Source organism: Genypterus blacodes, unplaced genomic scaffold, assembly GCF_046128005.1.
Source record: "Genypterus blacodes isolate CSIRO-AG114 ecotype Tasmania unplaced genomic scaffold, CSIRO-AGI_Gbla_v1 ptg000029l_1, whole genome shotgun sequence".
Classification (NCBI taxonomy): domain Eukaryota; kingdom Metazoa; phylum Chordata; class Actinopteri; order Ophidiiformes; family Ophidiidae; genus Genypterus; species Genypterus blacodes.
This window is the reverse complement of record NW_027466842.1, coordinates 2674100-2700213: the sequence shown is the minus strand read 5'-3', so window position 1 is coordinate 2700213 and position 26114 is coordinate 2674100. Positions and strand designations below refer to the sequence as shown.

General features: G+C 43.6%; 1 protein-coding gene across 1 annotated transcript in view; it reads right to left on the bottom strand.

Annotated features, from left to right (window-relative positions):
• Positions 1-24611, bottom strand: part of tnr (tenascin R (restrictin, janusin)) — a 46870-nt gene extending 22259 nt beyond the window's left edge. The window contains exons 1-17 of the mRNA XM_076144884.1: positions 24528-24611; positions 24010-24231; positions 23773-23874; positions 22279-22441; positions 20138-20614; positions 14501-14620; positions 14237-14380; positions 13267-13382; positions 9970-10120; positions 8669-8847; positions 8362-8452; positions 7847-7929; positions 7073-7175; positions 6089-6178; positions 4979-5112; positions 4730-4859; positions 237-356 (exon numbers count right to left, since the gene is read on the bottom strand). Of these exons, the coding sequence (XP_076000999.1) occupies positions 237-356; positions 4730-4859; positions 4979-5112; positions 6089-6178; positions 7073-7175; positions 7847-7929; positions 8362-8452; positions 8669-8847; positions 9970-10120; positions 13267-13382; positions 14237-14380; positions 14501-14620; positions 20138-20614; positions 22279-22441; positions 23773-23874; positions 24010-24231; positions 24528-24611 (2509 nt within the window). The remainder of the gene's footprint in view (positions 1-236; positions 357-4729; positions 4860-4978; positions 5113-6088; positions 6179-7072; positions 7176-7846; positions 7930-8361; positions 8453-8668; positions 8848-9969; positions 10121-13266; positions 13383-14236; positions 14381-14500; positions 14621-20137; positions 20615-22278; positions 22442-23772; positions 23875-24009; positions 24232-24527) is intronic.
• Between the last annotated feature and the right edge of the window lie 1503 nt (positions 24612-26114).

Sequence of the window (26114 nt, the reverse complement as noted above, 5' to 3'; positions counted from 1 at the left end):
CAGATGATATTTCATAATTAATCAAGTGTATTCAGAGGCGTTTGTAGTGTGCTGAGAAGAAGATCTGATTTTGACATGGCGCCCCGGTGCAAAGTGTATCTACCATCAGAGATCTGGAGCACCACATGTTCATCTGTCTGTAACGAGGAACAAAGCGAGTGTGTGTGTGTGCCTGTGCCTGCTGATGCAATACACTCTTTGTCATAATATAACACAGGTTGTCCACGTTACGTTACCTCTGGCTGACTGGTAGGACAGCTTGTAGTAGTCAAATGGAGCCAGTGGTTTGATCCAAGCGATGGTCACGGCGTCCTCAGTCACATCGGACACGGTCACCTCTTTGGGCGGGTCCATGCCTTTAAAAGCGGGTAGAAAGGGGTTAATCCTAGAAGTGCGTCTGTTATGTGGCGGACTAATGACTAACTTCAGGAATTTACATAAGAACCAAAGAGAATCAATGCCCTTGTTTTGGTCCATTTTAATCCTCTGTTCATTACGTTTACACCAACAGACCTGTCCTTGCTCGGTGAAAGCACAGGCGGGGCTTTTTCTATGTAAATTTGGGAAAGAAAAAAGTAAAGCAAGCCGGATTCAGCTAAAAGAACACAATGGGAGGCATTAGCATTGTGGTGGAGCGGGGCTTACTCAGAGGAGATTTCCCCCCCGCTGACAATTTGTTTTATGTGTCCCCTGAGAGCATCGAGCTGCCACGGAAAAGGTTACGGGGAAAACAATGTGAGCAAACAATTAAAAGGATGGCAGGTTCTGAGCTATTAGGGGGGAGAGAGAGAGAGAAAGAGAGAGAGAGGGACGGAAATCGCCTCCATCTCATTTTATGAATACAGTGTGAGGCAGGTGGCCATTGCAAACTATCTATTCTTCTATTGTGCAGCATCTTCTCAAGAAAATAATGAATTTTACTCACAAACAGAAGGGCAACTTTTAACTCCTGCTGGAGTGTGTTCTACTAGAATTTCATTCCACAGCATTTCAAAATGTTACTAATTATGTTTGCTTTGGCTGCTGTAGGTGATGGCAAAACATAATAGAAACAAATCATGAACTGGATTAATCATCAAAACCACAGAAACATGGAGTTCAGCTGTAATGTCTTGAATAAATTTTACAGTGCATAATGTCACTGGCAGCTTGTTTTTTGTGTGTGAAGAAAATCAATACAAGTGATTCAAAACAGACAAGAAGTGCAAAGTCCAGCTCCTTGCACCTCTTCTCATATGTTTTAAATCGTTATCTTCTTCAATACTCTTCTAAAATTGACTGTTTCATCATTGCAACACTCAACACGTATTCAATATGTGCACTGTGATTGCAGGTCATTTGTAAAATTCGACCTTAAAGCAGAGCAGCGTTTGACACGAGGCACCCCGGGGTGCAGGCGCCAATCTGCACCGATATTCAGAATGGTGAGATCAAAGCCGGACACCTAACATGAGCACGTCTAAGGACAGGTGGGATAAATACTGTATGATGTGTTGCAATATCCCCACTGGATTGCACCCTTGAAATTTGCAGAGAAAGAGAGAGAGAGAGAGAGAGGGAGAGAGGGAGAGAGAAAAAGAGAGAGGGGTGGGGTAGAATGGGGTGCAGAAATCAGATGACATCATCATCCCGGTGTCTCTGCTACTGGTGCCCAGATAAGATTTGTATTGTTTAAATGTTGACAGTCCTCTTTTCTATATTTCTCATATCAGCTGTCTCCTGTTCTCTCTCCTCTGATGAGTTTCTTTCCCTTTTCTGCCACAAACTTAACAAAACTTCCCTTTCTTCCTCCTTCGTTCTATTTACCTCGGGTAGGTCATAAAGCTGCCACCTCTTCCCTGCACCAAAGGAAACGTGGAGAGCATTGTTAAACCAAATAATAGATGGTTATTTTGCAAAGCGTTGTCTCCTCTCACATTGCAGCCCTCTTCCTCTCCTTCCTTTCATCGCTTCTCTGTCTTCCTCTCTCTGTCTGAGCCTTTTGTCAGCAGTTTTTATGACGTCCCCAGATGCTACTGTGTGCTTGACTTCAAAATACAAATAAAATAACACTGAGTCATTGATCTGACTGGCTTTACTCCCTGTTTGACTGTCTCACAGTGCGAAATAGAACATTTGTTTAACCTCCAACACTCAAATAACCGACACAGTCATGAAGCCGCATGATGTAGGGAAACAATTTGACCTGTTATGACACACCGGGGCTTCAAACGCGACACTCCCACTTTATGGCTCGACTACATACTCGTATACAGTCAGATCACATCTTTGAAGCAATCCTCAGTGATTGTTGGTGCTGCTTTCTTCAAGTCTGGCAAAGGAAAGAAACCCTCTGAGGCAACTGCCAAATTAAAAAGTTCATTTTTCTGCAGATGAATTGCTCGTGCAGTGCATTTTCACAACTACATATTTAAATTTTAAAATCACTTTGTATTTTCTTGCACCCTTCTATTCAGCCTGTTCATTTTTCCACTCTATCGCTCGAGCCCATAAATCCTTCCTTCCCTGCTCTCCACCCTTTCCCCGCCCCTCTTTCAATGTGGATTTTGTATTTCTTTATGCATCCAGGTGCGTCTTCCTGCAGCATCTTCCTTTCACCCTTTCATAAATGTCATTAATCTGGTCTGATATGAAATTCATTACAACGGTGCCACAACCTTGCTGTCATCACACCTTTCCATGAATCCCAGCAGCAGCTCACCTGTAGTGAGTGACGCTGTAATAGGTTCAGAGGTAAGGTCCCCCTGTATTGTGATTAGACTGATGGTGTACGGCGTGGACGGCAGGAGACCCTGGACCATCGACCTCGTCTTGGAGCCATCCAGCGTCACCTTAGAGGTGTCGGTGCCGTCGGCAGAGCTGTAGCTCAGGATGAAGAGGTCGGCAGGTGGCGCCGGGGAGCTCCACGCCACCGCCACCGAGTCCGACGTCACCTCTGACAAGTAGAGGTGGGTTACGGGCCTGATCCCTGGAGAAACGAGGGGAGTTCAAAGGTCACCGGAGAGTTTTCAAGGACAAGCAGATGACGAAAAACAGCGAGGGAAAGAATAGCTGCTGTCATTATGGTGAGATGGATGCGGAACTGGACAGTGTGACAGATTGTTAACGATTGGGTCCAGAGAATGAGCTTAATGGAGCAGGTGAGAAGCATCGTAGACCATAATCATGTGGACGTAATGATTGAATAGGCCACAAAGTGGAGAAGGTAATGAGATTATCAGCCATAATGACGAAGATATGATGTGACTATTCACAATAAGAAAACAGAATGATGATGATGATAATGATGATGATGATGATGACAGCAGCTGTTATTGTCGAACTCTATGACAGGAAGACCAGGGCTTCATTTTGGAACCATAAACACGGGGCGAACATGTCAGAGGAAGGAATAACTGCGGTTATGAAGCGCCGGTTGTCATGTCAAGATGATATCGGCAAGTCACATGATAATGATGATGATGATGAGCCAAAACAAGCAAACAAGGAGCGTGAATGAAGTCTGTGAGCTGAACAGACACGTTTTTGAGTAGAATGGCTAGTTTCCAAAACGCAATAGAGCAGTGCAAGGCTCACTGGGTTATGTGCAAAACACCAATACAATGACATATAAACCCACACAAGGTCCACACAACTGCTGCAGATGAGAGGATCTTAAATCGAATTTTGTGTCAAACTGAGAGACAGACGCTTCGGGGGCTGAGTGGGATTCATATTTGTCCGTGGTTTAGACTCCGGGGACAGATATTGGCAGATTTCCGTCCTTGCGATAAGTTCAAGAGAGAGCAGGCAAACAGATGCTGCCGATCTAGCCAAGTGAACGGTGGATAAGAGGATGACAGGTAATTCATTATTCTTCCACCTCTGATTCCATTGGTGGCTCTATTTTTTTTTACAACTGTCAATCTCTCTCTGTCTGTCCGTCCTCGGCAGATGGTTAGAGAGAGGCGCGAACTGAGAGAACAAAGATGACACAGAGACGGTGATGATGATCGCTATGATGGTGATGATGATGGCGGTCAAGATGGAGACAATTGCTCTGATCACAGGCAAAGGTTAATAATTGTGAAATAATTGTGTCCCTCAATCCAAAATGAGAGCAACGTAGCGACGTATTCTGAGCCTGTACAGCCTGATGCTTCCTGCAAACCATGGCGATAACGATAACTATGCAGCTTAATAATAAATAATATCTTAATAAAATCTTCTTCATAATCTGTGTCGGACTTTACGGCATCGACTTTGAAGTTCTCAGAGAAAGAGGGAGAACAGCTCAGGCAGACAGAGAGAGAGAGAGTGTGTGGGTGTGTGTGTGTGGCAGGGTATCACAGAAGGAATCAGAAGAAACAGAAACACAGATGCAAAACAGACACGCAATTAGAGAACACTTGTAACAAACTTATTAGCCGTCATGAATAATTTACCTTCACTAATTGCTTCGGCGGTCTTTACCGTCTGGGCTTCTCCTTTAGTTTTAGTCCCCTTGTCCCTCTGCCGCCAGTTTGATTCAATATTCATGTTCATTAAAAGCCACTCGTTCAATTTTTTTGTCAAAAAACGGAAATTTCTATGGATTTAATGGCTGATGTGACAAGCCTGACATAATCTTTGGAAATCCTTAGAGCCAACTTTTTGACTTTTGGAGTTTTCACACCTCAAGGCAGAAGTCACTCTTTCGCCGTGTTTTTTTGTGTTGTGCGAGTTCCTGAGTGCAAATTATTCACTTCACCTGTGTAGGCATCTATAGTAGCTGCGGTGCTCTGCTGTCTCCCTCTCCTCGCCGCCACGGTGATGGTGTACTCCGTTCCGGGTTCGAGGTCCGTCAGCGTGGTGGTTGTTAAATCCTTAGGCACTGTCAGCTGAAATAGACACGAGGCGGTGAGTCAAACCTCGGTGTACTTTGCGGTAAAAGTATCACACCGGCACTATATACAGTACGGACTTGAGTGTATATAGAGTCTGTCCGCGTCTCCTTTACCTCTTTAGTGATGCCGGAGGAGGAGGTGTATGTGACCCTGTAGTGGTCGATGGGGCCCTGGACCAAACCCCACACCAGGGTGATGGTGTTGTCTGTGGAGGCCGTCACCATCAGGTCCAAGGGGACGTCCAGACCTGCCAGAGGAGAAACGTCACGTCAGCTAAACCAGCATTTGAAGCCAACACAGAGTAACCAGGCAAATCTGTTAATGTCAGTATAACCAAGCAAGGAGGGTAATTAATATTATAGATGTTGCATGGCATCGGAGTGTGTTTACCTTTACAGCCTCAACTTCCACTGACCTGTCTCCCAATACTCTTGTTTATTATAGTAATAATTCTTCATGTCTTCTCCATCCCATCAATACAATCTGTTTATATTCTAAAATCTGTATCCTGATTTTGAGAGCCTTTGCTGTTTCGCAGGCTGACTGTCAAAGCGCGCAGCGTTCAGAAAACCGCTGAAAACCGCCGTTAATGGACGTGATTTTAAACACGTGATAGATGAAGTGCTTTTTTTCTTGAATAACACAGAAAGAAAGCGAGAGACGTGACAGCACATTACAGTAATGACATTGAAACACCTTGCTTTGGAGGCACACAGAGGCATAATTTAGTAAAGTGCAGAATATGATCAGCCATTATAAAGAGGTGCATCTGCCAAAAAAGACGTGCCTGACAATAAATGGAATGTGACCACACCACCGCCATGCAAAAACAACATTTCAAAACAGAACATTAAATGGGGGAAGCTTCTTTTTCCTTACAGCAAAGAAACAACCCAAAACATAATAAAAATTATAAGCAATCAAGTATGGAGGTACAGAGAGGCCCATTAGTGGAGCGGTTTGCATTATTACAGCTTCACAAAACGCTGCGATGGGAAATTTGACCCAAACCGGTAATATAAAACAGCCGCATCTCTCATTCGTGATGCTCGCCTTTTCCAAAATCCGATTTGCTTAATTTCAATAAAATGGATTTTAATGGCTGAAACAGGAGCGCTGACCCACATCAGCGCCTGCAAATTAGAATTACAAATTGGCGAGGCGATGCGCGGAGATGCTGTGATTCCCAGGATAGAGTTACTGTGATTCACTTAGTGTCATACCTGTCCTGGCATTCATTGTTGCTGGTGTGCTCTGGTTGCTACCTTTCATGGCGGAAATGCCGATGCCGTACTCTGTGCCTGGGAGAAGATCTGAGAGACAGGAAGTGAGGCAGAGTGAATGACTGAATTCATTTACAACACTGCAGATTTCCCCTCCTCTACCCATATTCAATTTGCTATATCTGAGTTTGTTTAACGAGTCAAGATCATCATTGATGTCGGATTAAAAACCTATATAGTAAGACAACATTGATCAAAAATTTTCGTTCCTTTTTTAATTTTCATTATGGCCCGATTAAATCTAAATCAGGGTTGAGGTGGAGGTGGAGGCAAATTTACACAGGAGTACATTAGTATGATTTCTGAAGACACTCCCTCTCCCTTTTCCCGGCAGCGTAATTGATTAGTCTCAAATCAATTCAATACGTCCACAGTGAGTTTCTCGGGGGCAACAGAAATGAAGAGATAAGTAATGAAAATGAGAGAGAGAGAGAGAGAGAGAGAGAGAGAGAGAGAGAGAGAGGGATCGAAAGATTAGCAGGGAGAAAAGAAGAAAGAGAGAAATGAGTGTAACGCAGAGGGAATGAGAGTGTAGAAGCAGCATCGATTGCAGCGGCCCAACAGAATAAAACGTGGACCTTTCGCTTCAATTCTTATGCTTTGGCGATGCCCTTTGCAGAACCGCAGCCTTTCAGGAAAAAAAATCTCTCGGTTGACCTCTCCTTTCTGACAGCCTTTCAATATGCCTGCAGGACAACAAGCATTTCTACAGATACAATCAGGAGGCTGTCAGGCCCGTGTTAGCTGCAGAGATAATCCCACCATGTAAAACACAAGAGGCGCTTCCCAGGCGATGATATTAAAAGACATCGGATAAGACGCGTCGCACCGGGCGAAACAGATGTCAATGGTGATTAATGGAGCGAAAAGTGAGAGAAAGAATGAATGAATGCATTGACGGTATGACCCTCCCTCCTCCCTCACCTGTGAGATTGGTCTTAGTCGTGGCTCCCTCGTTGCGCGGTACGATGATTTTATCGTACTGGTCTCCAGCTAAAGTGCTGTACACCACCTGGTAGCTCTCCACCTGTGTTTAAACATTTACATTTAAACACTGACAACAAGCGATTAGCGAATACAGGAAAGACGGACATCTTCATGAAAGGTAACGTCACAAAGAGAAAGAGAAAAGTGTCAGTGCTTAGTTCGTTTTCATGGTTAAGTGATATTCAATACTGACAACATCCTGCCAAATACATTCATTCATTTACACTTATTTCCATTCAAAGCAATATATTAAGCCTCCTCCCCGCCGAGGTGTTTCAGTGGCAATCAACCAAGCAAGCAAAGGGCAAACTCACCTGTTTGTTAGAATAAATTGCTTGAGACAACGAGAGACATTTACAAAGAAAAGGAGGATTAAAAAGCCACTTTAAGGCAATTATGCATTATGGGCCAAGGAAGCGTTGGATCGGGTCCGGTCAGGATTTATGGACAATTTAGTTAATGTTTTTTACACAAATTACAAAATCAATAAATATAATAAATTGCCCATTTACTGAGGGATTTTGCGAGATAATATCCAGCACAGCGTGAATCAGTGAGAGATACTAATCTGCCTCAAAATACTTTCACGAGTCATTAAACTTTCTACAATTAATTCAATTGTTGCGGGTCAGACGCGCGTCATCCCAAAATGGCTTCACAATCAAATCAAGAGGATTAATGGCGCACGGCTTCTGGCCCAGGCCTGTTTACCTCTGCTTCACTGTTGTCCCACTCGAGTTCGAGCGTTGTGGACGTCTTGGACACGAGCCGCAGGTTCTTGGGGGCATCGATCTCTGAGAAGAACGATAAAGCTGAAAATGTTGGGGACACCGAGACCAATTCTCACAAATAGAACCAAGCAGCTTAAACATCATCAATATTACACTTCTCATATTCATAATTCCTTGCTTGACTATTTCAAGTTGTAATGTAAACAGGAAATCTGCTTGTAGCTTCCTAAATAAGATGAATTGCCGCTTTTCTTGCTTACACTTAAGCGTAAATTGAATGTTGTAGCAGGCCAACATGAAAAAATGAATGGGTCACACCCACGTGCCCTCGCTGCAGGAGTTTGTGCTTGGGAATAGTGCTTAGCGCTCGCTTATCGGAAATTAATAACCATTAAGTACTTTCCAAAACCAATCATCATCTGTTATGTTTTCAGACACGGGAACACGCCGGTCGACAAAACTAACACAAACATTTGCTGTGCTGCCAGGCCTCACCAGTGGTAAATTCGGTGGAGACGGGGCCGCTCTCGTTTCCTTTCCTCACGCCGCTTACGGAAACCTCGTAACGTGAGCCAGGACGCAGAACCTGACAGATGCAAACAGGAAAACGTTAGTCTGTTTAATGTCTACACAAACACCCACACACACACAGACATTAATTGAACACAATCCTAATTCTGACCTTATCTTTAAAAGCATTCCACAATGTTACTGTACAAAGAGATTTACGACTCCTGGGTGATGACGTCTTGCCTCTCATACGGCTACAAACACACACACACAAACGTTGGTCTAGGCTCACCTGCAGGGAGTACTGACTGAGTGTGGGCTGGAGGCGGAACGTGGTGCGAGGTCCTTCTCCTCCCACCAGGCCGTAACGCAACACGATCTTGTCGACCTTGGCCTTCGGCGGGGTCCACTCCACGAAGGCCACGGTGTCTGACACGTCCCGCACCACCAGCCGGGTGGGGCCGTCAATCACTGGGAAATGAAGGAGAAAAGGAAAAACATCTTCAACAAGAAAATGTAGAGTTGCCACTTTTTATAGACATGTGGTAAACCTCTAATATTGCGTGTTGTTCTTTGTGTTGCTTCCATGAGGGATATCAGCGCGTCCCATATGATGTAAATGACATGTTTAACACACAGAGCTACACGTGGACCATAAGCTCTATTAGAGTCTTTCTTTAAATCTTTGAGATCTAAATAAGTCTCAGTCTTGACATATTGCTGGTCTAGCCTGATCCCTGATGCATTAGAAATTGGCCCCCTGGGTCTCGTCCTAGAAAACAGCCTGAGGAAGACAGTTGCTGAGACCCACATCAGGCATTCCTCTCTGCCTGGTTTTACTCCAACTCCTCCATCCAGCCCTCTTCATCTCCAAGGAAGGATAAATCTCCCTCCTAAATAATTGAAAGACTTCAAATTTGTCTTTCCCTCTGTCTTGGTCCTGCAGTGGGCCATTGTGAAAAATTCATGAGCGAAATCCCTGAATTATTAATTGATACTTAATTACAAAACCACGGAAAGAACAAAGCCGTGACAGGAAATTGATGGTGTTTTGACTGCAGACAGCGGAGTTTGAATTGTTATGGACGAGTTTTGGATTGGATCTATTTTGCCTGCTCTGAGTACAGTCAGAGTGAAGGCAGCAGTGAAGTGAGGTTTACGTTAGGCCATAATCACTATGAACCCAACGGATATGTCAAGGTGACGCTTACCACTTATCCATGTCTTTATCTGTGTTTGTGAGCATATGTGTGTGTGTGTGTTGACAGCGCTTGTACTATAATACATAAAAAATAAACAACATTACACAACAGAAGTGACTGAAGGCCATAACTTTGAATCCAAGGTCAATATTCTACTTTGCAATTGTAATATTGTGTTACGTGCTTTAGTTTTGCCATAAATATGTTCTAACTGTAAGATATTGTGAACAACAGTGGTGCTCAACATCTTTAACCAACACCACAGACCACCAGGGGGCGCTCCCACTGTACCACAGTTTGAGAACCACTTTGGCTGTATTCCTGCCCACAGAATTGCTGCTACTTAAATGGTTTGTCTGCTATTTTACAATGTTTTAAATACATGACGTACATGTGGTGACTGTGGCGGTGACCGGCTGACTGCGTCCCTGGTCCCTGAGGGCCACCAGGTTGACCGTGTACTCCTCTCCAGGCCTCAGACCAGTCTGCAGGAAGTAAGTGATGGTGCTGGGCAGCTGTGCGGTCATCCCTCCATCGTTGTCCTGATTGAATGAAAAGAAGACATTAAAATTAGACTGTATCTGCTGCACATTGTTGTATAAGTTTACCTCTCTGGAGTCTGGAACCAGAGTAGCAATTTTGTTTTATGGTTGAATTTGGTGCTTAAAAGCTTGCAGTAAATCAACAAAATCATTTATGGATCCTCCCCTGTAATCTAACTCAATAGGTTCTTCAAAAGGATCACACCCTGCCCTTCATCCAAGTTTTGTCAAATCTGGGTTTGTTTTGTCTACTCCTCCTGACAAACAAGGCAGCGGACACACAGGTGAAAACACAAACTGAGGTCAAGAGGTGGATCACCGCACAAGAATCCAGAACAACATTTCGTCCTACTTCCTCAACTTGCTGCACAAACAACAATCAAGGCCACATTTGTTGTTTACAGACTTGGCAGAATTGACTTTGGACTCTTGAGGGTTACGTAAACATCTGGCAAACTACCAAGCGACTTCTTCTTTGTCAAAAAACAGACAGAATTTGAGACACACACACACACACCTCACACAGCTCATTCCTGTGCAGTCGGATATGCTGAAGCCTCGTCTTTCATCTTCTTGGTAAACTTACGGAGGGATTAGCCAGCACATTCTACTCACAAAAATGTGATGTATTGCAAAAATGGATATGTATGCTATAGTGATATTTCCAAAGCCATATTCTGCAGAAGCAGCACTCTGTACATTTCCAATGGGCTGCCACTCATCCATATGGAACTCCTGCAATTCCCAGCTGTTCTCAGAAAACCTGTGTTCCAAACGCACTTCCTGCTGACAGACAGATGCTACACCGACTGCTGCAAGATATCCCAAAAAGCCGCCGGTATGGTTGGTATTAAAAACAGAACATATAACAGCTTGCTTGATTCTTGGATCAAAACAGTAATTGGGGATGTTATTCATTTAATTACTACAGCTAAACTGCCTGGGCAGCCAGTAACACATAACAACAAGTCCCAATATCAAGTAGTGGTATTAAATACATCATCAGTCTCTATATCTGTAATATAAGGAGATGGTAAATTTTAGGGTACAGTAGATTTCCCTTTGCATCACTTTGCATTTGCTAAAACTTTATTTGTGATGTAACTTTGTGATGTAAACATTGACATTGTTGTTTACATTTTAAGGGTAATTTTCGACTGATGTTATCTACTAAAGAGCGACGTTGGCCATACGATGCTCTAGTCTAGAAGGATAGACAAAGGGGTAAACATCTACTTATTGTTGTTATATTTTCATGTAAATACATTATGTTTCATTTAATCATGTTTTTCCCAGCAGAAGCCCTTTTGATCTGACTCAGAAATGAAAGCAAAACCTTATCAAAACGTCTGGCCTTATCTATAATTACTTTGCAAAGCAAAACAAAAACAGAGGAAATGTGATGTAGATGGGTTAAACACTGATTAGTATTTATGAAAGGGAGTAAAATTATAAAGTAATACGACTTATTATATATCTACGCTTTAGAACAGGAACTAAAAACAAGCTGTTTGGAATGCAGCCGCTCCTCCCTCAATTTATCGCTTAATTATTAAATTAGGAGCATTCACACATTCTGTGATCCATTCAAGCAAATCAAAAATCTAAACAGAGGATTGGAAGTTGTCATCACTAATGGCGATTGACATAAAACTACACATTCAAAGACTAAATATGGTTTCTCTGCAATGCTGATTTTAAGATAAACTCTTAACCTGCTCAAAAACTGTTATAACTTTAACAGAACACTGGGAGGTTTAATATCACATATTTGACACTGTGTTTGGTGAGAACAACACAGGTAGATACTGTAGCTGTTTCCACACACACACACACACACACACACACACACACACACACACACACACACACACACACACACACACACACACACACACACACACACACACTCTTCCCTTCTGTCGTCGCAGTGAGTTCTGTGTTTATTCATACAGGCCAAAGCTTTCATGCCTACTTCCATTACAAGATTGTCAAAATTCAAAATCCCCCATTGCTGGATTAAATCCAGGGGGGGGGTTGCTGACTCTTAATATGATTTCCCCTGTGGCGAGAGAGGGAAAGTGAAGGAGGAACACACACACACACACACACACACACACACACACACCCACACACACACACACACACACACACACACACACACACACAGGCGCACACACACACGGACGGGAGAAAAGTGAGCGCGATAGAGAGGGAGAAGTGGAGTGAACCTTTTAGCGGCAGAGAGGGAGAGAGAGTTTTTGTGGAAAGAAAAGAATTGAATTGGAGATAGAGAGACAGACGGTGAGAAAAAATTCAGTCTTAAAAGCAATGAACAATATCACACTCAATTAGACTGATATGTGTATAAGCTTCCTCCTTCATTTCTTTACATTCATAAACTATCTCACCTTAAAATAGTTTTGAAATTAAAAAAAATACTACTACTAATAATCCTAGTGACAGATTTAAAGCTTTGAATCTGTCCAGACCAGAGGATCCGTCCTCCCTGGGGACAACCTGAAAGAAGCAAACCAATTACTGTGTGAGGGCATGAGATTAGAGCGTCTGGAGTACCTGAGTTTACCGAGGGGGATTAGAAGAGGAAAAGGTTTCTGCTTCCTGCCTTTGAACCTGCCACTGCTGTGGTTTTAGGAAGGGTATTTTCCAAAAGGGTTTAATGGCTCATCCACCTAATAGCCAATAAGCTTTAAACAATCCGCTTGTCGAAATTCAATTCAACTCTGGAGTTGAGCAACGTCCAAGAAAACCTCATCGACCTTTTATTTGCCGTCCTGTTCCGACCTCACAACTTTACAGCTTTTCAAACCCCGTCGCTCCTTTGGTTCATTCCGAATCGCAGGTGGTTTACCCCTGAGAAAAGTGCCAAATCAAAACATGTAATGGATCATCTGGATTGCCAAATGGAGCCGTGTGATGCTCTGCCACATTCTCTCACCTGCCTCATTATGGCACCACTAGGAAAAGTAAAAGACAACTATCGCCAAAAAACGCAAATGCAGTGTAATATATAACTGATGTGGCTCAAACTTAATTTCCCCAACAATCAATCCAATCTTCTCCTTCTCCCGTTTGGCGTGGCCTTTCGGCATTGACCCGTGAACGCGGCGTTAACACAGCCTCACCTTGGGGATGAAGCTGATCTCCCATCCGTCGAAGGAGTAGAAGAAAGGCTGCCACTGGACCTCCACCGACGTCTCCGTGATGGATTTGAACACTAAACCATCTGGATTGGAGAGGTCTGGAGAGGAAGCCAGAGACACATTATTGGCCTTCTCCGCTGCCCATGAGAACCCATAAATCACTACTCCAGCCCACTCTGATGCCGTTTGATGCAAAACATTTCTCCTCAGCATTTTCTTGTTTTTCCACTTCTGTTGCATTTCATTGCGACGAATTTATGGATTGTAAACGATCTGTTGCGTTCATTTTTATTGACGAGAAAGTGTTTTTTCCTCGCTTCCTCTGCGATGAAATTACTTTTTTTCCCAGGCAGCTGTGTCCCCATTCATCTTTTCACATAATCAAATACAAAATCCATAATTAAATTTAATACAGACATTCCACCGAATCATATCCCAACTGAAAAATAGTCGCATCAACCTTAATTGTCATAAATTGATTTTATTAATCCAAACTTCTACTATCACTGAAATTAAAGTTACTTATCTGTGAAATGGAGAATAATTTCACTAGCCAGAGAGAAAACTGCACAAACAGCAGCACAGATGTTTAGCATTTTCTGTTTTCCTTAGAAACTAGGTCATTATTTCCTGAGGGGTTGGACAAATGTTGCATATTCATGACAAACAGAGAAAGAACTGTGAAGCCTCACTGTCAGGTCCAATGACCTGACAGCAACAGCGGCCAGGAGGTACACACTCAGAAAGTGTTAATGCGCTCCATTCTGCGTGTGTGTGAGTGTGTGTGTGGAATGCGAGTAACACTATAAGCAGGTGTTACAGGTAGGAATCATCAGCAGTCAGCACAGAGGAGCAGGTGGTATTCTCACTCTGTTGACTCTGCGAAACATGGGGAGGATTAATCAAAACATGTGGTAGAAGAGAAGAGAAGGTGCGAATAAGATTCACTTACAGGTTGAAACCACGATGCCGGCCGGGACGCTGATGCTGTTGTTGATGACGGCAAAGACGTTGACGTTGTACTCCATGCCAGCTTCCAGGCCCGAGATGGTGCAGGTGGTGGTATTCCCTGGAATCCTGATCTCGAGCTGCACACCTGTGATAAAAGGAAAGAAATGGGATAGATGGATGAAATCGACTGTTTGATTCAGGTGAAGCTGAGATTATTGTGGCGTGTAACGTGCTTTGAAAGTGCCGACACGGTCTCTGTTAGTACCTCCGGGGCTGCTCGGCGTGTAGGTCACCAAGAAATCTGTCAGCACCACTGACCCTTCCCACTCCAGGTCAACCGTTCGATCCGTCACCCGGCGAACCCTCACATTCATGGCAGGTGCCACTATCCAGTGAAAAAATAATGAAGAATTGGGGTAGAAAAAAAATCAATATCTATAATTAGAAAACGAAACCCACAATGTCACTTTTGCGATAAAAAGGCGAGCGTGCCGCATGAACCGCAATGTCAAAGCAAATGTTTGCAAATCTGTTAATCTGCAGGTATATTTTGTTTTGTAGCTTTAATTGAAATGATCCCAAATCCAAACTCTGAGTAGAAAGCTTGAATAAAGCTGAGAGGCGTCGAATGCAAATGCGGATGCCTCGTAAACCACCATATAACAGTTTATAGCCTCCTTCTGCTGCATAACTAGAGGAGGAGAGACAGGTGAAGGACATAAACGAGAGGAAAACAAATGCTGAATGAGGGAGAAACAAAAGTTTGAGCGAGGAAAATAAAGAACAGACAGGCAGAGGAGAGAGGAGAAGATCAGAGGAAGAGGAGAGGGAATAATCAAGATGTGGCTAAGTAAGTAAGATTGACAGGCTGGTAAGTAGGAGAGAGAGATGAAACGACTTTCATGAGATAGAGACGGAGAGACAAAGGTACAAAGACAAACAGACAAACAACACAAAAAAAAGGCAGCACAAGCTCTCTGAGCAGTGTAATAAACAACGTCCTATCCACACCCCCATCCGATCCCCTCATCATCTCTACATCCTGTGATCCAGGATGCTGCGGCACAGTACGGAGCCTCTCCTCAGAGGAACCATTGCACACTTTAGCAGCCGTCACAGCTACTTCCACACGCGCTCGACAGATGGGCCCTCAGCTTCCGAGAGCTGAAAGAGGGACCCAGCAGTGAAGTGGGGGGAGGAACTCGGGCAGCATTCGCTCGGCTAGAGATGTTTCATCAAGTATACGACCAAAAGCACGTATGAGAGAAGATTTCCAGAACGGGGCAAAGGTGGAGCTCGAAAGGTCACAAGGTTTCAGCACAGAGGGGCACCTTTATTTATTAGGTGTGTTAAGATGCTGCGAGGTCACAAGCTTTACAACAAAAGTGCAAAACAACAAAGCCCCAAAGCCCCAAAGCGGAAGCAGGCGATGTGAGGTGGCTGATGAAGAGAGTCAAAGAGTTCACTTGTTTTGGTGGCGACGGGGACGTGAAAACGCCACATAAAGGCTTTTGTGAAATTACACCGAGACGTGCAAAGTCAGGGACGCTCGACCCTGAGGACGGCGGCGCTGTGAATGAACCGCCGTGACGTCATCGGAGTCAAGTTCCCATGACTCGGCACAACCTGGCATCCTTCACAAAAGCCTTCAAGCTCAGTTGTTTTGGCACGACCATTAGTGCTGCTCTAAACTAAAGCTTAATGTGTCAAATTGGTTGACTCGCTTTAAATAAATGAAGGAAAAAATGCATTGTTTTCCTGAGATGACATGGTTTCTCCTTACGATTTGCTTTCAGTGTTTTATGTCTTCAATAACGTGAATTAAAGTCAGTCTTATAATTAAAGGATTTCACCAACAAAAGACCCGACAGGCATTTCCTCATTACTCTCCATGCTTGATACCTGCACCGTGTAATGCAAAGTTACACAACGCAAATGTAGCCTTCGATTATACAGACACATAAATTAGTTAGAGTGAAACACACTGGCAATATCAATTTCTACACTTTCATCCATCTAAAACATTCAGATGGTTGAGGTTTTAACGTTAAAATATGTCTGGAAAACAGTGAAACTTATTCAAACACGTATTTTGTCTCTTTCAAATGGGCAAATTGCCGAAGGTTATTCAATACTCTCGCCTGGAGTGATGAATTCTCTTTAAATATATATTGTATAATCGCTGTGGCTCTCAGGCAGAGACGGCAGCGCCTCACATTGCAGCACACTGAGGTTTGTATCACTAATTTACCTTCAGGCGTATTTGAATATATTTGCTAAACTGAATCTTTATATATTGTAATTCAAACATGTGGTTTTGATGCGATGCAACATATTTACATTCCAAATAATGAAAAACACCCATTGATCTCCATTTTGCCTCCAAACCTCAACAACTACTTTGTGACTCGGAACTGATTAAACAAAAGTTATGAGTAGCTGGTGTGTAATTTCGGCGTCTAAAATAAAAGAATTCCTAACTCCCTTCTGATTCCTTTTGGCTGTGATGTTCATTCTAGCGGCTAAATACTGTATGAGCATCTACACTGATGTTTCTCAGTCTTTCTTGGTGTTCAGATTCACAACAAGACGTGTTTGTTGAATGATCACTTCCGTATTTATGGTTTACTTTCCATTTCTCTGCTGTGAATTTGTATTTTCTAGTTTTTTTGGGGGCGAAAAGGCAGCTCCAAAACACTTGCTGTCAAAGACTCATTGTCACAACGGAGGATGGGGAGAGAGACAGCGAGTTTCTATTCAGCGCCGGCTAAACCGAGGAACTTCTGTCACAAATTGAAACACGACTTTTGTCAAGCTGCCAAGATCGACCATGAATGACACACAGAGATATTGTGGATTCTTCGCCCGTTAGGCAGCCGAGTATGTGGCTGCCGAGTGTGTGGCTGCATCGGTTGCTTTTTGAGCCTTTGTGTGTCGTAACGTAACGGTCTGTCAAACTCCTGCCAACGGCTCTTCGTAACATACACATTACTCCGCTTGATGATCTATAAAAACATATATGATGTTGGGAAACGCACAAACCAATAACACATACATAGCACTTCCTGCGGGAGTGTATCAACGTAACCGGCGGTTGCTGATCTGCGCCAAGGCACTTTAAAGGTTTTATTGCATCATTGAGATCCACGGCTATGTGAGAAATGTAAATGTCACTTGTCGGCGTATAATAACACTCAGCGGATGCCAATAAGGTGACACGTCTCCGCTAGACGCTTCCCACGGTGCGGCGTGGGCCCACGACTCATCTAAGTGATCGCGGTGCCTTTGCTGTCGAGATTAAATAATGCCCGTTCAGTACGACTTGATCTCTACTTGAGCGGATGGATTTTTTTCTAACGTGTACTGTTTCTACATACATGCACTGCACCTTCGCCCTGCGCCTGAAACATCCAATATAAATTCAACAGCCTCTATTATTTTTCCATAGCAGAGGCGAAAAGGCAGCCGTAATTGAAACAAAAACATATCCGGCTTTCTTCGACTTCTGATAGCATGAAGCACTTAAGCCCGTCACCCCACAGCTCTCTGGTAATTGAACTGCTTCATTTTGCATTCAGTGAACTATTCCGTGGAAGCATTGGCTATTTTAGCCTCTAATTGCGATGAAATAAGCAATTCTGACTGGCTCACTGAGGAATCGCAATTCTGGCATTGTTATTTTGCTGCCTGGGCCTTTCTGTCTCTCGGCCGCGTCTTCGTCCTCCACCTTGACATTGTTGACAGCTGCCCCAGACAGCCGAGAAGGGGGGGGATCTGATATTTCCAGCGTGGAGATTCTGGCTTTGAACGGAGGCGAAGCGTGGCTCAGAAACTGCCTCGGCTGCGGCTAATGTGACAACCTCTCTTCCTGGGCGAATGTGACTTTTGACAAATGAATACTGTTACACCTTCAGCTGTCTCCAGCCAAGTTGTGCGCCCTGCTGCCTCTATTTGAAGCGCGGAGGGGTTTGTTTTTCAGGGATGCACGCTCACTTAAAATGAACGGCTGAGGCTTCGGTTTTGGAGCGAGGCCTGAGGCCCGCGGACCCAATTGCAGAGAAAATATGCCAATTATGTGGAAAAATACAACCGGTCTTGCAAGTTGCTCGACCTGATGATAGTGTGTGTGTGTAAATCCCTTGGGTGCAGCTGAGGACACTTACTCCAAAATTCTAAAGGACTATTAGAGTGGAACTGCTGGGATATTACCTTATTACAGTAACCATTGCTATTATCAGCGTTCATTTATGGGTAATAGCGACTAACTCTGAGGTACATAAACTTAAGAAGCTGTTACTTGTGTAAACTCGAATTAGATGTAACCAAGTGTGCCAAATAACAGCCCTGAGATAATTAACAGATCCATTAGTTCATTATAAGAATTGGTCACAGGGTCTGGTGTCTCTGCAGAGAGAGAAAGAGAGAGAGATCGAGAGAGCGAGAGAGAGAGAGAGAGAAAAGCAAAAGGAGCTTATAATGGCTCTTTGTCACTGTACCTCACTTACACGTTGGTTACTCCGACTACAAATACTGCACGTCTGAGCCATATTCAATAGCTTACATTCGTCAGCAGTTTTATCCGGAAAATTCTCAGTCACTGTCTAACGCTGTCTCCGCCTGTCTGCGCTGATAAGATGTCTCAAGTGAGAAATAACAAAAGGGACTTGTAAAGCAAGAACTTCACCACTCTAATGTTTTATTCTTGTGTGATTTGGAGCAGGATTGACACACACACACAAATGATCAGTGAGTATGTAATGTTTTAACACCTTTTTGGTAGATTTGTACTCCCTGATAGGAATCTATGAACTGAGTGATGTCATGTCTCTGTAGAGCCTCCTTCTGATGGAATCTTCAAGATCCTTCAATGTTCCAGAGCCATCAATAGATCAATAGACTGCATTGCTGTTTGTTCAGAAATAGCTCAGATCGTAGTCGCACCCCGACTGAACCGAAGAGGAGTTTGTTGTACCTCAGTGGGATTTTGTGGTTGGTATGCACACACAAACCAGGTGTGAAAATGCCCTCACACTTGTACTAACACATAATAACAGCATGCGTCACTGTACACACACTCACTCACAGAGCAGTCCAGCTGTTGCATTACCGAGAATTCCACATTTGACTCTAAAACTCCATTAATGTCCCCGCCAGTGATTTCAGGATATCATACAGCAAATCGTAATGCGATCAGATCTATCAGTCAGCCCTGTAGGCCTGAGCTGGGCGACCATATGCCCCTGTGCATCGTGAGTAAGCAGGTTTTCTTTCAATCCAAACATTGCACCAGATGGTTCACTAATCACTTCCTTCATCCTCGTGAAAGGTGTGCTGATCAGTAAAATCCCCCTGCTGCAGCCTTTGTGCGTCTGCATGTAACACTACAGGGTAATCAATGCCTTCTGCAAGGAGTATACAAGGTTAATATGCAAAATATCTATGACAAAGGCTCACTAGAGGCCGTCACACCTCCATCATGGTGGACACAACACAAAATTGGTTGGTGAGTTAATCTTTCTTTCCGGTAGAAAGGACAAAATCATAGAAAAAAAATTGAGCCCACATTGCTGGAAGCCGTCTGGGCCGTCGACAGGCTCTAATGTCTGTATGCTTACATTTGAGAGAAACTTGTTCCTGCTCAACAATTCAAGACTGAACCGTCTGAGGTCAGAGCAGCTTTCTGAAATCTGTTTAAGCTGGATTTCTGCTCGGGGATACTTGATCCTGGTCAGACTGACAAGCAAATGTTAAAGGGAGTAGCGAACTGGTGCGCTGGTTCCCTCCCAGAATAGATTTTCACATCAGGGAGTTGAACCACAGAAGTCAGAAGAACTATTGCTACTTTTTGTACTTAACAGCCAGTGGAAGGGATCTGCGAGAGGGAAAGAAAGTAATATCCTACCTGAGTTGCAGTCATCGCCAGCAAAGCCCTCTTGGCAGACACAGAATCCTTCTTTGCAGAGTCCCTTCTTGCTACAGTTGTTGGCACAATACACAAGCGAGCAGTCCTCTCCCACGTACCCGGGCCGGCACTGGCAAGTCCCGTTAATGCACAGGCCCTGGTCTGAGCAGTCGTTGAGACATCTCCCAACCATGCAGTCCTCACCAGTGAAGGACTCCTCGCACACACATTCCCCGTCTATGCACAACCCGCGGCCGGAGCAGTCCGAAGGGCAGCGTGGCTCTGAGCAGTTCTCCCCTCCGAAGTCGCGGTCGCACACGCATTCCCCTTCCACGCAGACGCCCTGGCCTGAGCAGTCGTCCGGGCAGCGCGGCTCTGAGCAGTTTTTGCCGGTCCAGCCTTCCTCGCAGATGCAGCCGCACAGGTCGAAGCTGAAGCTGCCGTGGCCGCTGCAGCCTGGGGCAAAGTCCAAGCGCCCTGGATAGAATCACACACAGGCCGTTATACAGTCTTGGAAGAAATTCACTTTTTCTTTCTCTGTAATGAGAAAAACAACGTGGGAAGCCTTTTATGTCTCCACATGCAGTTAAATTACCAGACGTCTAACAGCAGGTCCACTCAAAGGAGAAGAAATGTACCTTTAACCTGCTCCGGAAGATGGATGTCTGATCTAATTAATTACACACTGGAAATTCCATATTCATGGGGCTGTTAGCTTCACTGGTATCTTAAAAGCAGCATTTTAACAAACTTCCCATCCAAAATGAGAGAGGGAGAAGGATTTTCCCCACATATCTTTACTTACTGAGTTAAAGGAGCTGTGTTAAACGGACTTTTCATCCTTTTTCACAGAGATATACAGTATGAAGGCATATTTGTCTCACTTAGTGCCGTTTCCCGAAAAGCAAATTATTGTTTGTAACGGTGCTGACAGTCCAAGTTTGCCTTTGAGTAATTTTGGACCCTACTCATTTCGAATGATCTGAATCTTATAGCTAATTGATGTAATATAACTACTGTGATCATTTAAGCCCAGATATCTTCTTCTATCTTCTGTCTGTCCCTCCCAACAGTTCATACATTGCACTTTGGGGCAGCAGTGGCACAGTCCACAGGGCCACTGCCTGTCACTGCTGAAGTGCCCTTTAGCAAGGCACCGAACCGCAACCTGCTCCACTGGCGCCAGCTGCCTGTGGTGCCCCCTACGGTGCATGTGTGTGTAGAAGGGGGGCGCAAACTTTCAATGTGTGTGATTTGCATTTCTGTTACTTGCATTGTGCGAAACATGTATGTGTGATGTATGTGTGTGTGTAGCATGTATGTAACTGTAACTGCATGAAATGAAAAAAACCATGTACTGTATTGGACGAAGAACTTCTCAATCTTGAGACATTAAAGGTGTTCTTTCTTTCTTTCTTTGTTTAAGTGAGCTAATGAACATATGTTTTGTTTTGTTCAGCTTTGGTAAAAATCTCAATAAATCCATCTTTTCCTCCCCAAAAATATGGACATTTATCCATCTCATTACATGGATTTCCATTCGCCCTCATTCTAATTCAGATCACGACTGCAGAAGATAATCATACTCTCACTGCCGAGATGAAGTATTTTCAAAAAATATTTGAAAGGGATGATGGTGTTAATGGAGCAGAGCCTTTAACCATAACCAAATATGCACAATATATAGTATAACTATATCCATCCCAGCAGTCTCCTTGTATTATACCGACTGCATCTCCTGAATAGTGATCAAACATTTTACCCCGAGCAAAGGCCACTCTGCCGCTTTTACACCGAGCCTGTGAGCCAATGAAAAGAAGTCGCCCTCTGAAATTGATATTCCACTCCAATCTTTTCACAATCTCATAGAACTCATTCATTGTCTACAGTTTTTTTTCTCTGCGTACATCACCTACACTACCCGATTTCTACTCACAAATGAAAGTGTCTGCTTTGAATATTCTTGCACTTTTCCATGCAAGGGGCTTCCAAAAAAGAATTCCCAGAGCCCAGAGGTTTGATACTCAAAGTTCTAGACGTCAAAATAGAAATCTGCATATATAAATAAAAACAGCATGTGAAATTGCTCCGGCTTCACACCGACTCGTACTCTCTGTGGGAGGCTGTTTAACAATGCTCACCCATGGCTGAGCTCTCCCCACAGCACCCAGATCCACACTGCGCTCGCAGGAGTGAAACCTCCCTCTCCAGCATCTCCACCCTGCTGGCCAGCTGCTGGATAGTGGCTGAGGCTGAACAACCGCACGCTGCTTTCGGGATGTTGATGCGGTGTGTAAATGTTACCTAGACAACAACAACGGGGTGGTTAAAGAGAGTGGGATATTTAGAGCGTGCTTCTGTAAAGTGTGGCTCAATTGCTGTAATTATTGAGGGCACATTGTAATTTTGCAATGATGGTGATGCAGATTTGAGTCATTTTGGTTATAAATTCCCACAACACTTCAAAATTAACATCAGCACAATACTTTTTAATGTATTTATGTTTTCATACATGTAAATGCTGCACACCACGCTATTTCAATAACACAACATCCTTCTTGTTGCTACACTGAAGATACACTGTTGCATGTCCTTGATTCTACATAATCTGGATTTTCTATCGGTTCGCACATCAAGAGCTGAACATAAATTGAACCCTTTGATCCAACTATGACACTCTTCTATCCTCCCCTTTAACAGTCAATGCCCATCAAAGTTTGACGCATAATAAATAAATGGCTTATAATATGGCTCTAATATTTTGCGAAGGTCATATTTTTCTTTCTACTGCTTCCCACAGCCATAATTATATTGTTGTTAACAACCACACATCCTGAAAAGTAGTCTATGCGTGTGTTTAGTCTCATTGGACCACTACATTTCTCTCTCTTCCAAAGTTTAGCCAGCTGCCAATCGCCTGCTGCAGAGACAGTGCTGTTGTTCATCGTGTAACTCTCTCTCAGGGCCAGGAACTCATTACATCCTTTTAGAAATTGTATGATTACTAAGTTCTAAGGTTTTGTCGATCGTGTTAAGGTCTCTACACTTGCAGTGTCCTAATTATATTTTACACATCTTCTTCCCTTATGAGTTGGAGCTCAGCCTCCAGGCAGGGCTCTGCTGGGTATTATCATGAAAGGTGACGGGCTGAACCTTTTAAAGGAATTAACTTTGATGTCACTTTTTGTTAATTTTATCTCCGCTGTGCTATACTTTTATTTTATCCCCTAATTAAATGATTCATGTTAGCAACCTGATCATCCTCATTGCGGTCATGTGATTTATAATCCTATGGTATCACTAACATGTGCCCATTTGTTTTAATATGTCTTTCTTGTTTTATGGTAAAGCACTTGTTGACTGTAATCTTGTAATCTTCACATTTTGTTAGCTGTAGATTATAGTGAGAAGCAAATTGACAAAATTATATACATTGGAAATACCCTATCAGCATCATCAGACATGAATGTATCAATAATACATAAACGTAATCATTTCCCTTAAATCAGTCAACCTCTACTCTGTTGAATCTAGTGTTTGTGAATGTCCTTACACATCTCCATCTATCCAATCTATCTTTAGTTTAATCTTTAGTACTAATTAAATACACCAAAAACACACTGATGTAACTCTACCTGGCTGTCAGCATCCATTGTCTGCTCGGTGTACTCTGTTGGCCCAGTTGGTCCCATTGGACCGTCCATTGAGGGTGGAGACCCAAACTCAGCACGAGAATCTTGGAAATAAATATAACATCTTATAAATCATTAAATAGTGTTTGAGTATGTAGGCAAGTGATACCCTTGTGTCTTCCAGACAGCAGATGAAATTGTTAGAGTGACTTCCAACACAATCAGTCAGAGGACATCAAGGTCACCTGGGGCTGATGGTGCAGAGGCGTCCAGGTCAACGGAGCACAGAGACTCCACGGGAACGTTAATGTTGTAGACGTGGTTAAAGACCACAGCTTGATCCCGCAGGGTCTCGTTGCCCGGGGAACCGGAGGAGGGCTGCTCCCCGCCGAGGGTCTGTCTCCTCACTCTGGTGGTGCGCACCAGCTTGCCCTCTCCTGATGGAGTGGCGCGAGTGGCACCCTGGGGGGAGACAATATGAAATACAACCATTTCGGGTAAAGGAAGTTCACAGGGGCTGTACAGGGGCGCCCCAGTATATCTCATATATCTATATAAATGCAGAAGACCAGCTTTTAGTATAGCGCTGTTTTAGCTCAAACACCACCTGGGCAGGACTCAATTTGAATGGGGATTTACGTCAAAAATCATAGACAGGAAGTAAACATCAAATGTGAAATAAATACTGACAGTGAAAAAGCCGAGAGCAGCTCTTTAGTGACGGAGGGACAAAACAGTTTTGACCAGATGGATTTTACCTGTAGAGCAAGAAACAGAGTCAAAGCCAGGATCCAGCCTGTTGTGGACGCAGAGGCCCACTGATGCTGCTGTGCCAGTGGCATGCTGGGAACAAAGTTCACCGCTCCTGCCCACACACACCTGTGGAAGAATGACAAGGAGGAAGAGAGGAGGAACAGGAGGAAGAGATAAGCAATTTCTCATGTGATGATGTTTCCAGTAATGTTTATGTGTTTATATGTACAGCAATGTAAACATATAAGAGCTGATTGATAGGTTCTGTGTCTAACATGGACAGATAGAATCCCTCTGAGGTCTGAGGTGAGGAGTTATTACAGATGGTGTTCGTGTTGTCTTATTTTGTACATCCTGTGAAACTAAAAGGCTTGAACGTTGCACTCAAATTACTCAATGGCTAGCAGATTTATGTAAGAAAAACCTACATGTCAGGCTCAGATCTTATCAGTCAACCCTTGTATGTGCCCATGTGTGCTCCTTTTCTTTTCGCGTGAATGGGCAATCCCTGGGAAATCATCTTAACCTATATAGAAACCATTTATCATCAAAATACTGTTTAAGTCTTTGATCTCACGCAAAATATAATTGGCTTTAGGAGAAATTGACTCATCCACCAATTGTGGAACGTTACACTGTGTTTCACACCAAACATTCGATCTTTCCACTAGGGAGGGATATAGAAAATTGCTCAGGGACCGAACAGATGGATGGATTTCAGCAGGGACACGGTTTGAGCGGTACGCCTGTAATCCCCCCCACTATTGACTGAAGAAGTAAGAGTAAGGAAACGCTGAAATCAATGTGGCACAGAGAGAAAACTGATCTAAAACCAGAACGATTTAGCTCAGATGAACACACTGCACTAGGGCTGCACCTAACGATTAATCTACAGATAATTTTTCGATTAGTCAATTAATCTATAGATTATATTTATTACGCAATGTAATCATGATTTCCCCCAAAATAAATATCGAACTTATCTCATTAATATTTCAATGTTTTCTTCAATCATCTTCTCCTGAAAACAAACAAATGTAACAAAGTTTTGCAGTGCATTATTTCACAACAAGCCTCCTTTTGATTGATAATCTCCGTTTTAAAATCCAACATATTGCTTATTCAATTCAAGTCAAGTGATCGAGCCAATCTGCCTTCAACAACAACAATACATGAGACGCAGATCAGGTTGGGCTTCCGCAAATCAGCCGGCAAAGACCCGCTTGCAGCTTGCGAGACGTATGTCAGTATGCGCTTCCGCACGTCAGCCGCTGAAGACCCGCTAGCCGCATGTTCGCCACCCCTCTCCTAGTATCGACGGGGACACAAAGCGCTGCCGCCTTGACAACGCGCTCCGCCATGCTTTCACTTCAGACCGTGGGACTTTTTTTCGCCTCAGCTTGTTTTCCGGTTGCGTGCATGCTTTCACCTGGCGCAGCCATCTTACCTCATCATTGCGCGTCGGCACACGGTTATGCAATTCGACGTATTTACGTAGACGAGTAGTCGATTTAGGTCGACTAGTCACCCCACCCTACACTGTACAAACATTATAACCTCACTTTGCACACTGGAGTACCTACAGTACTCTA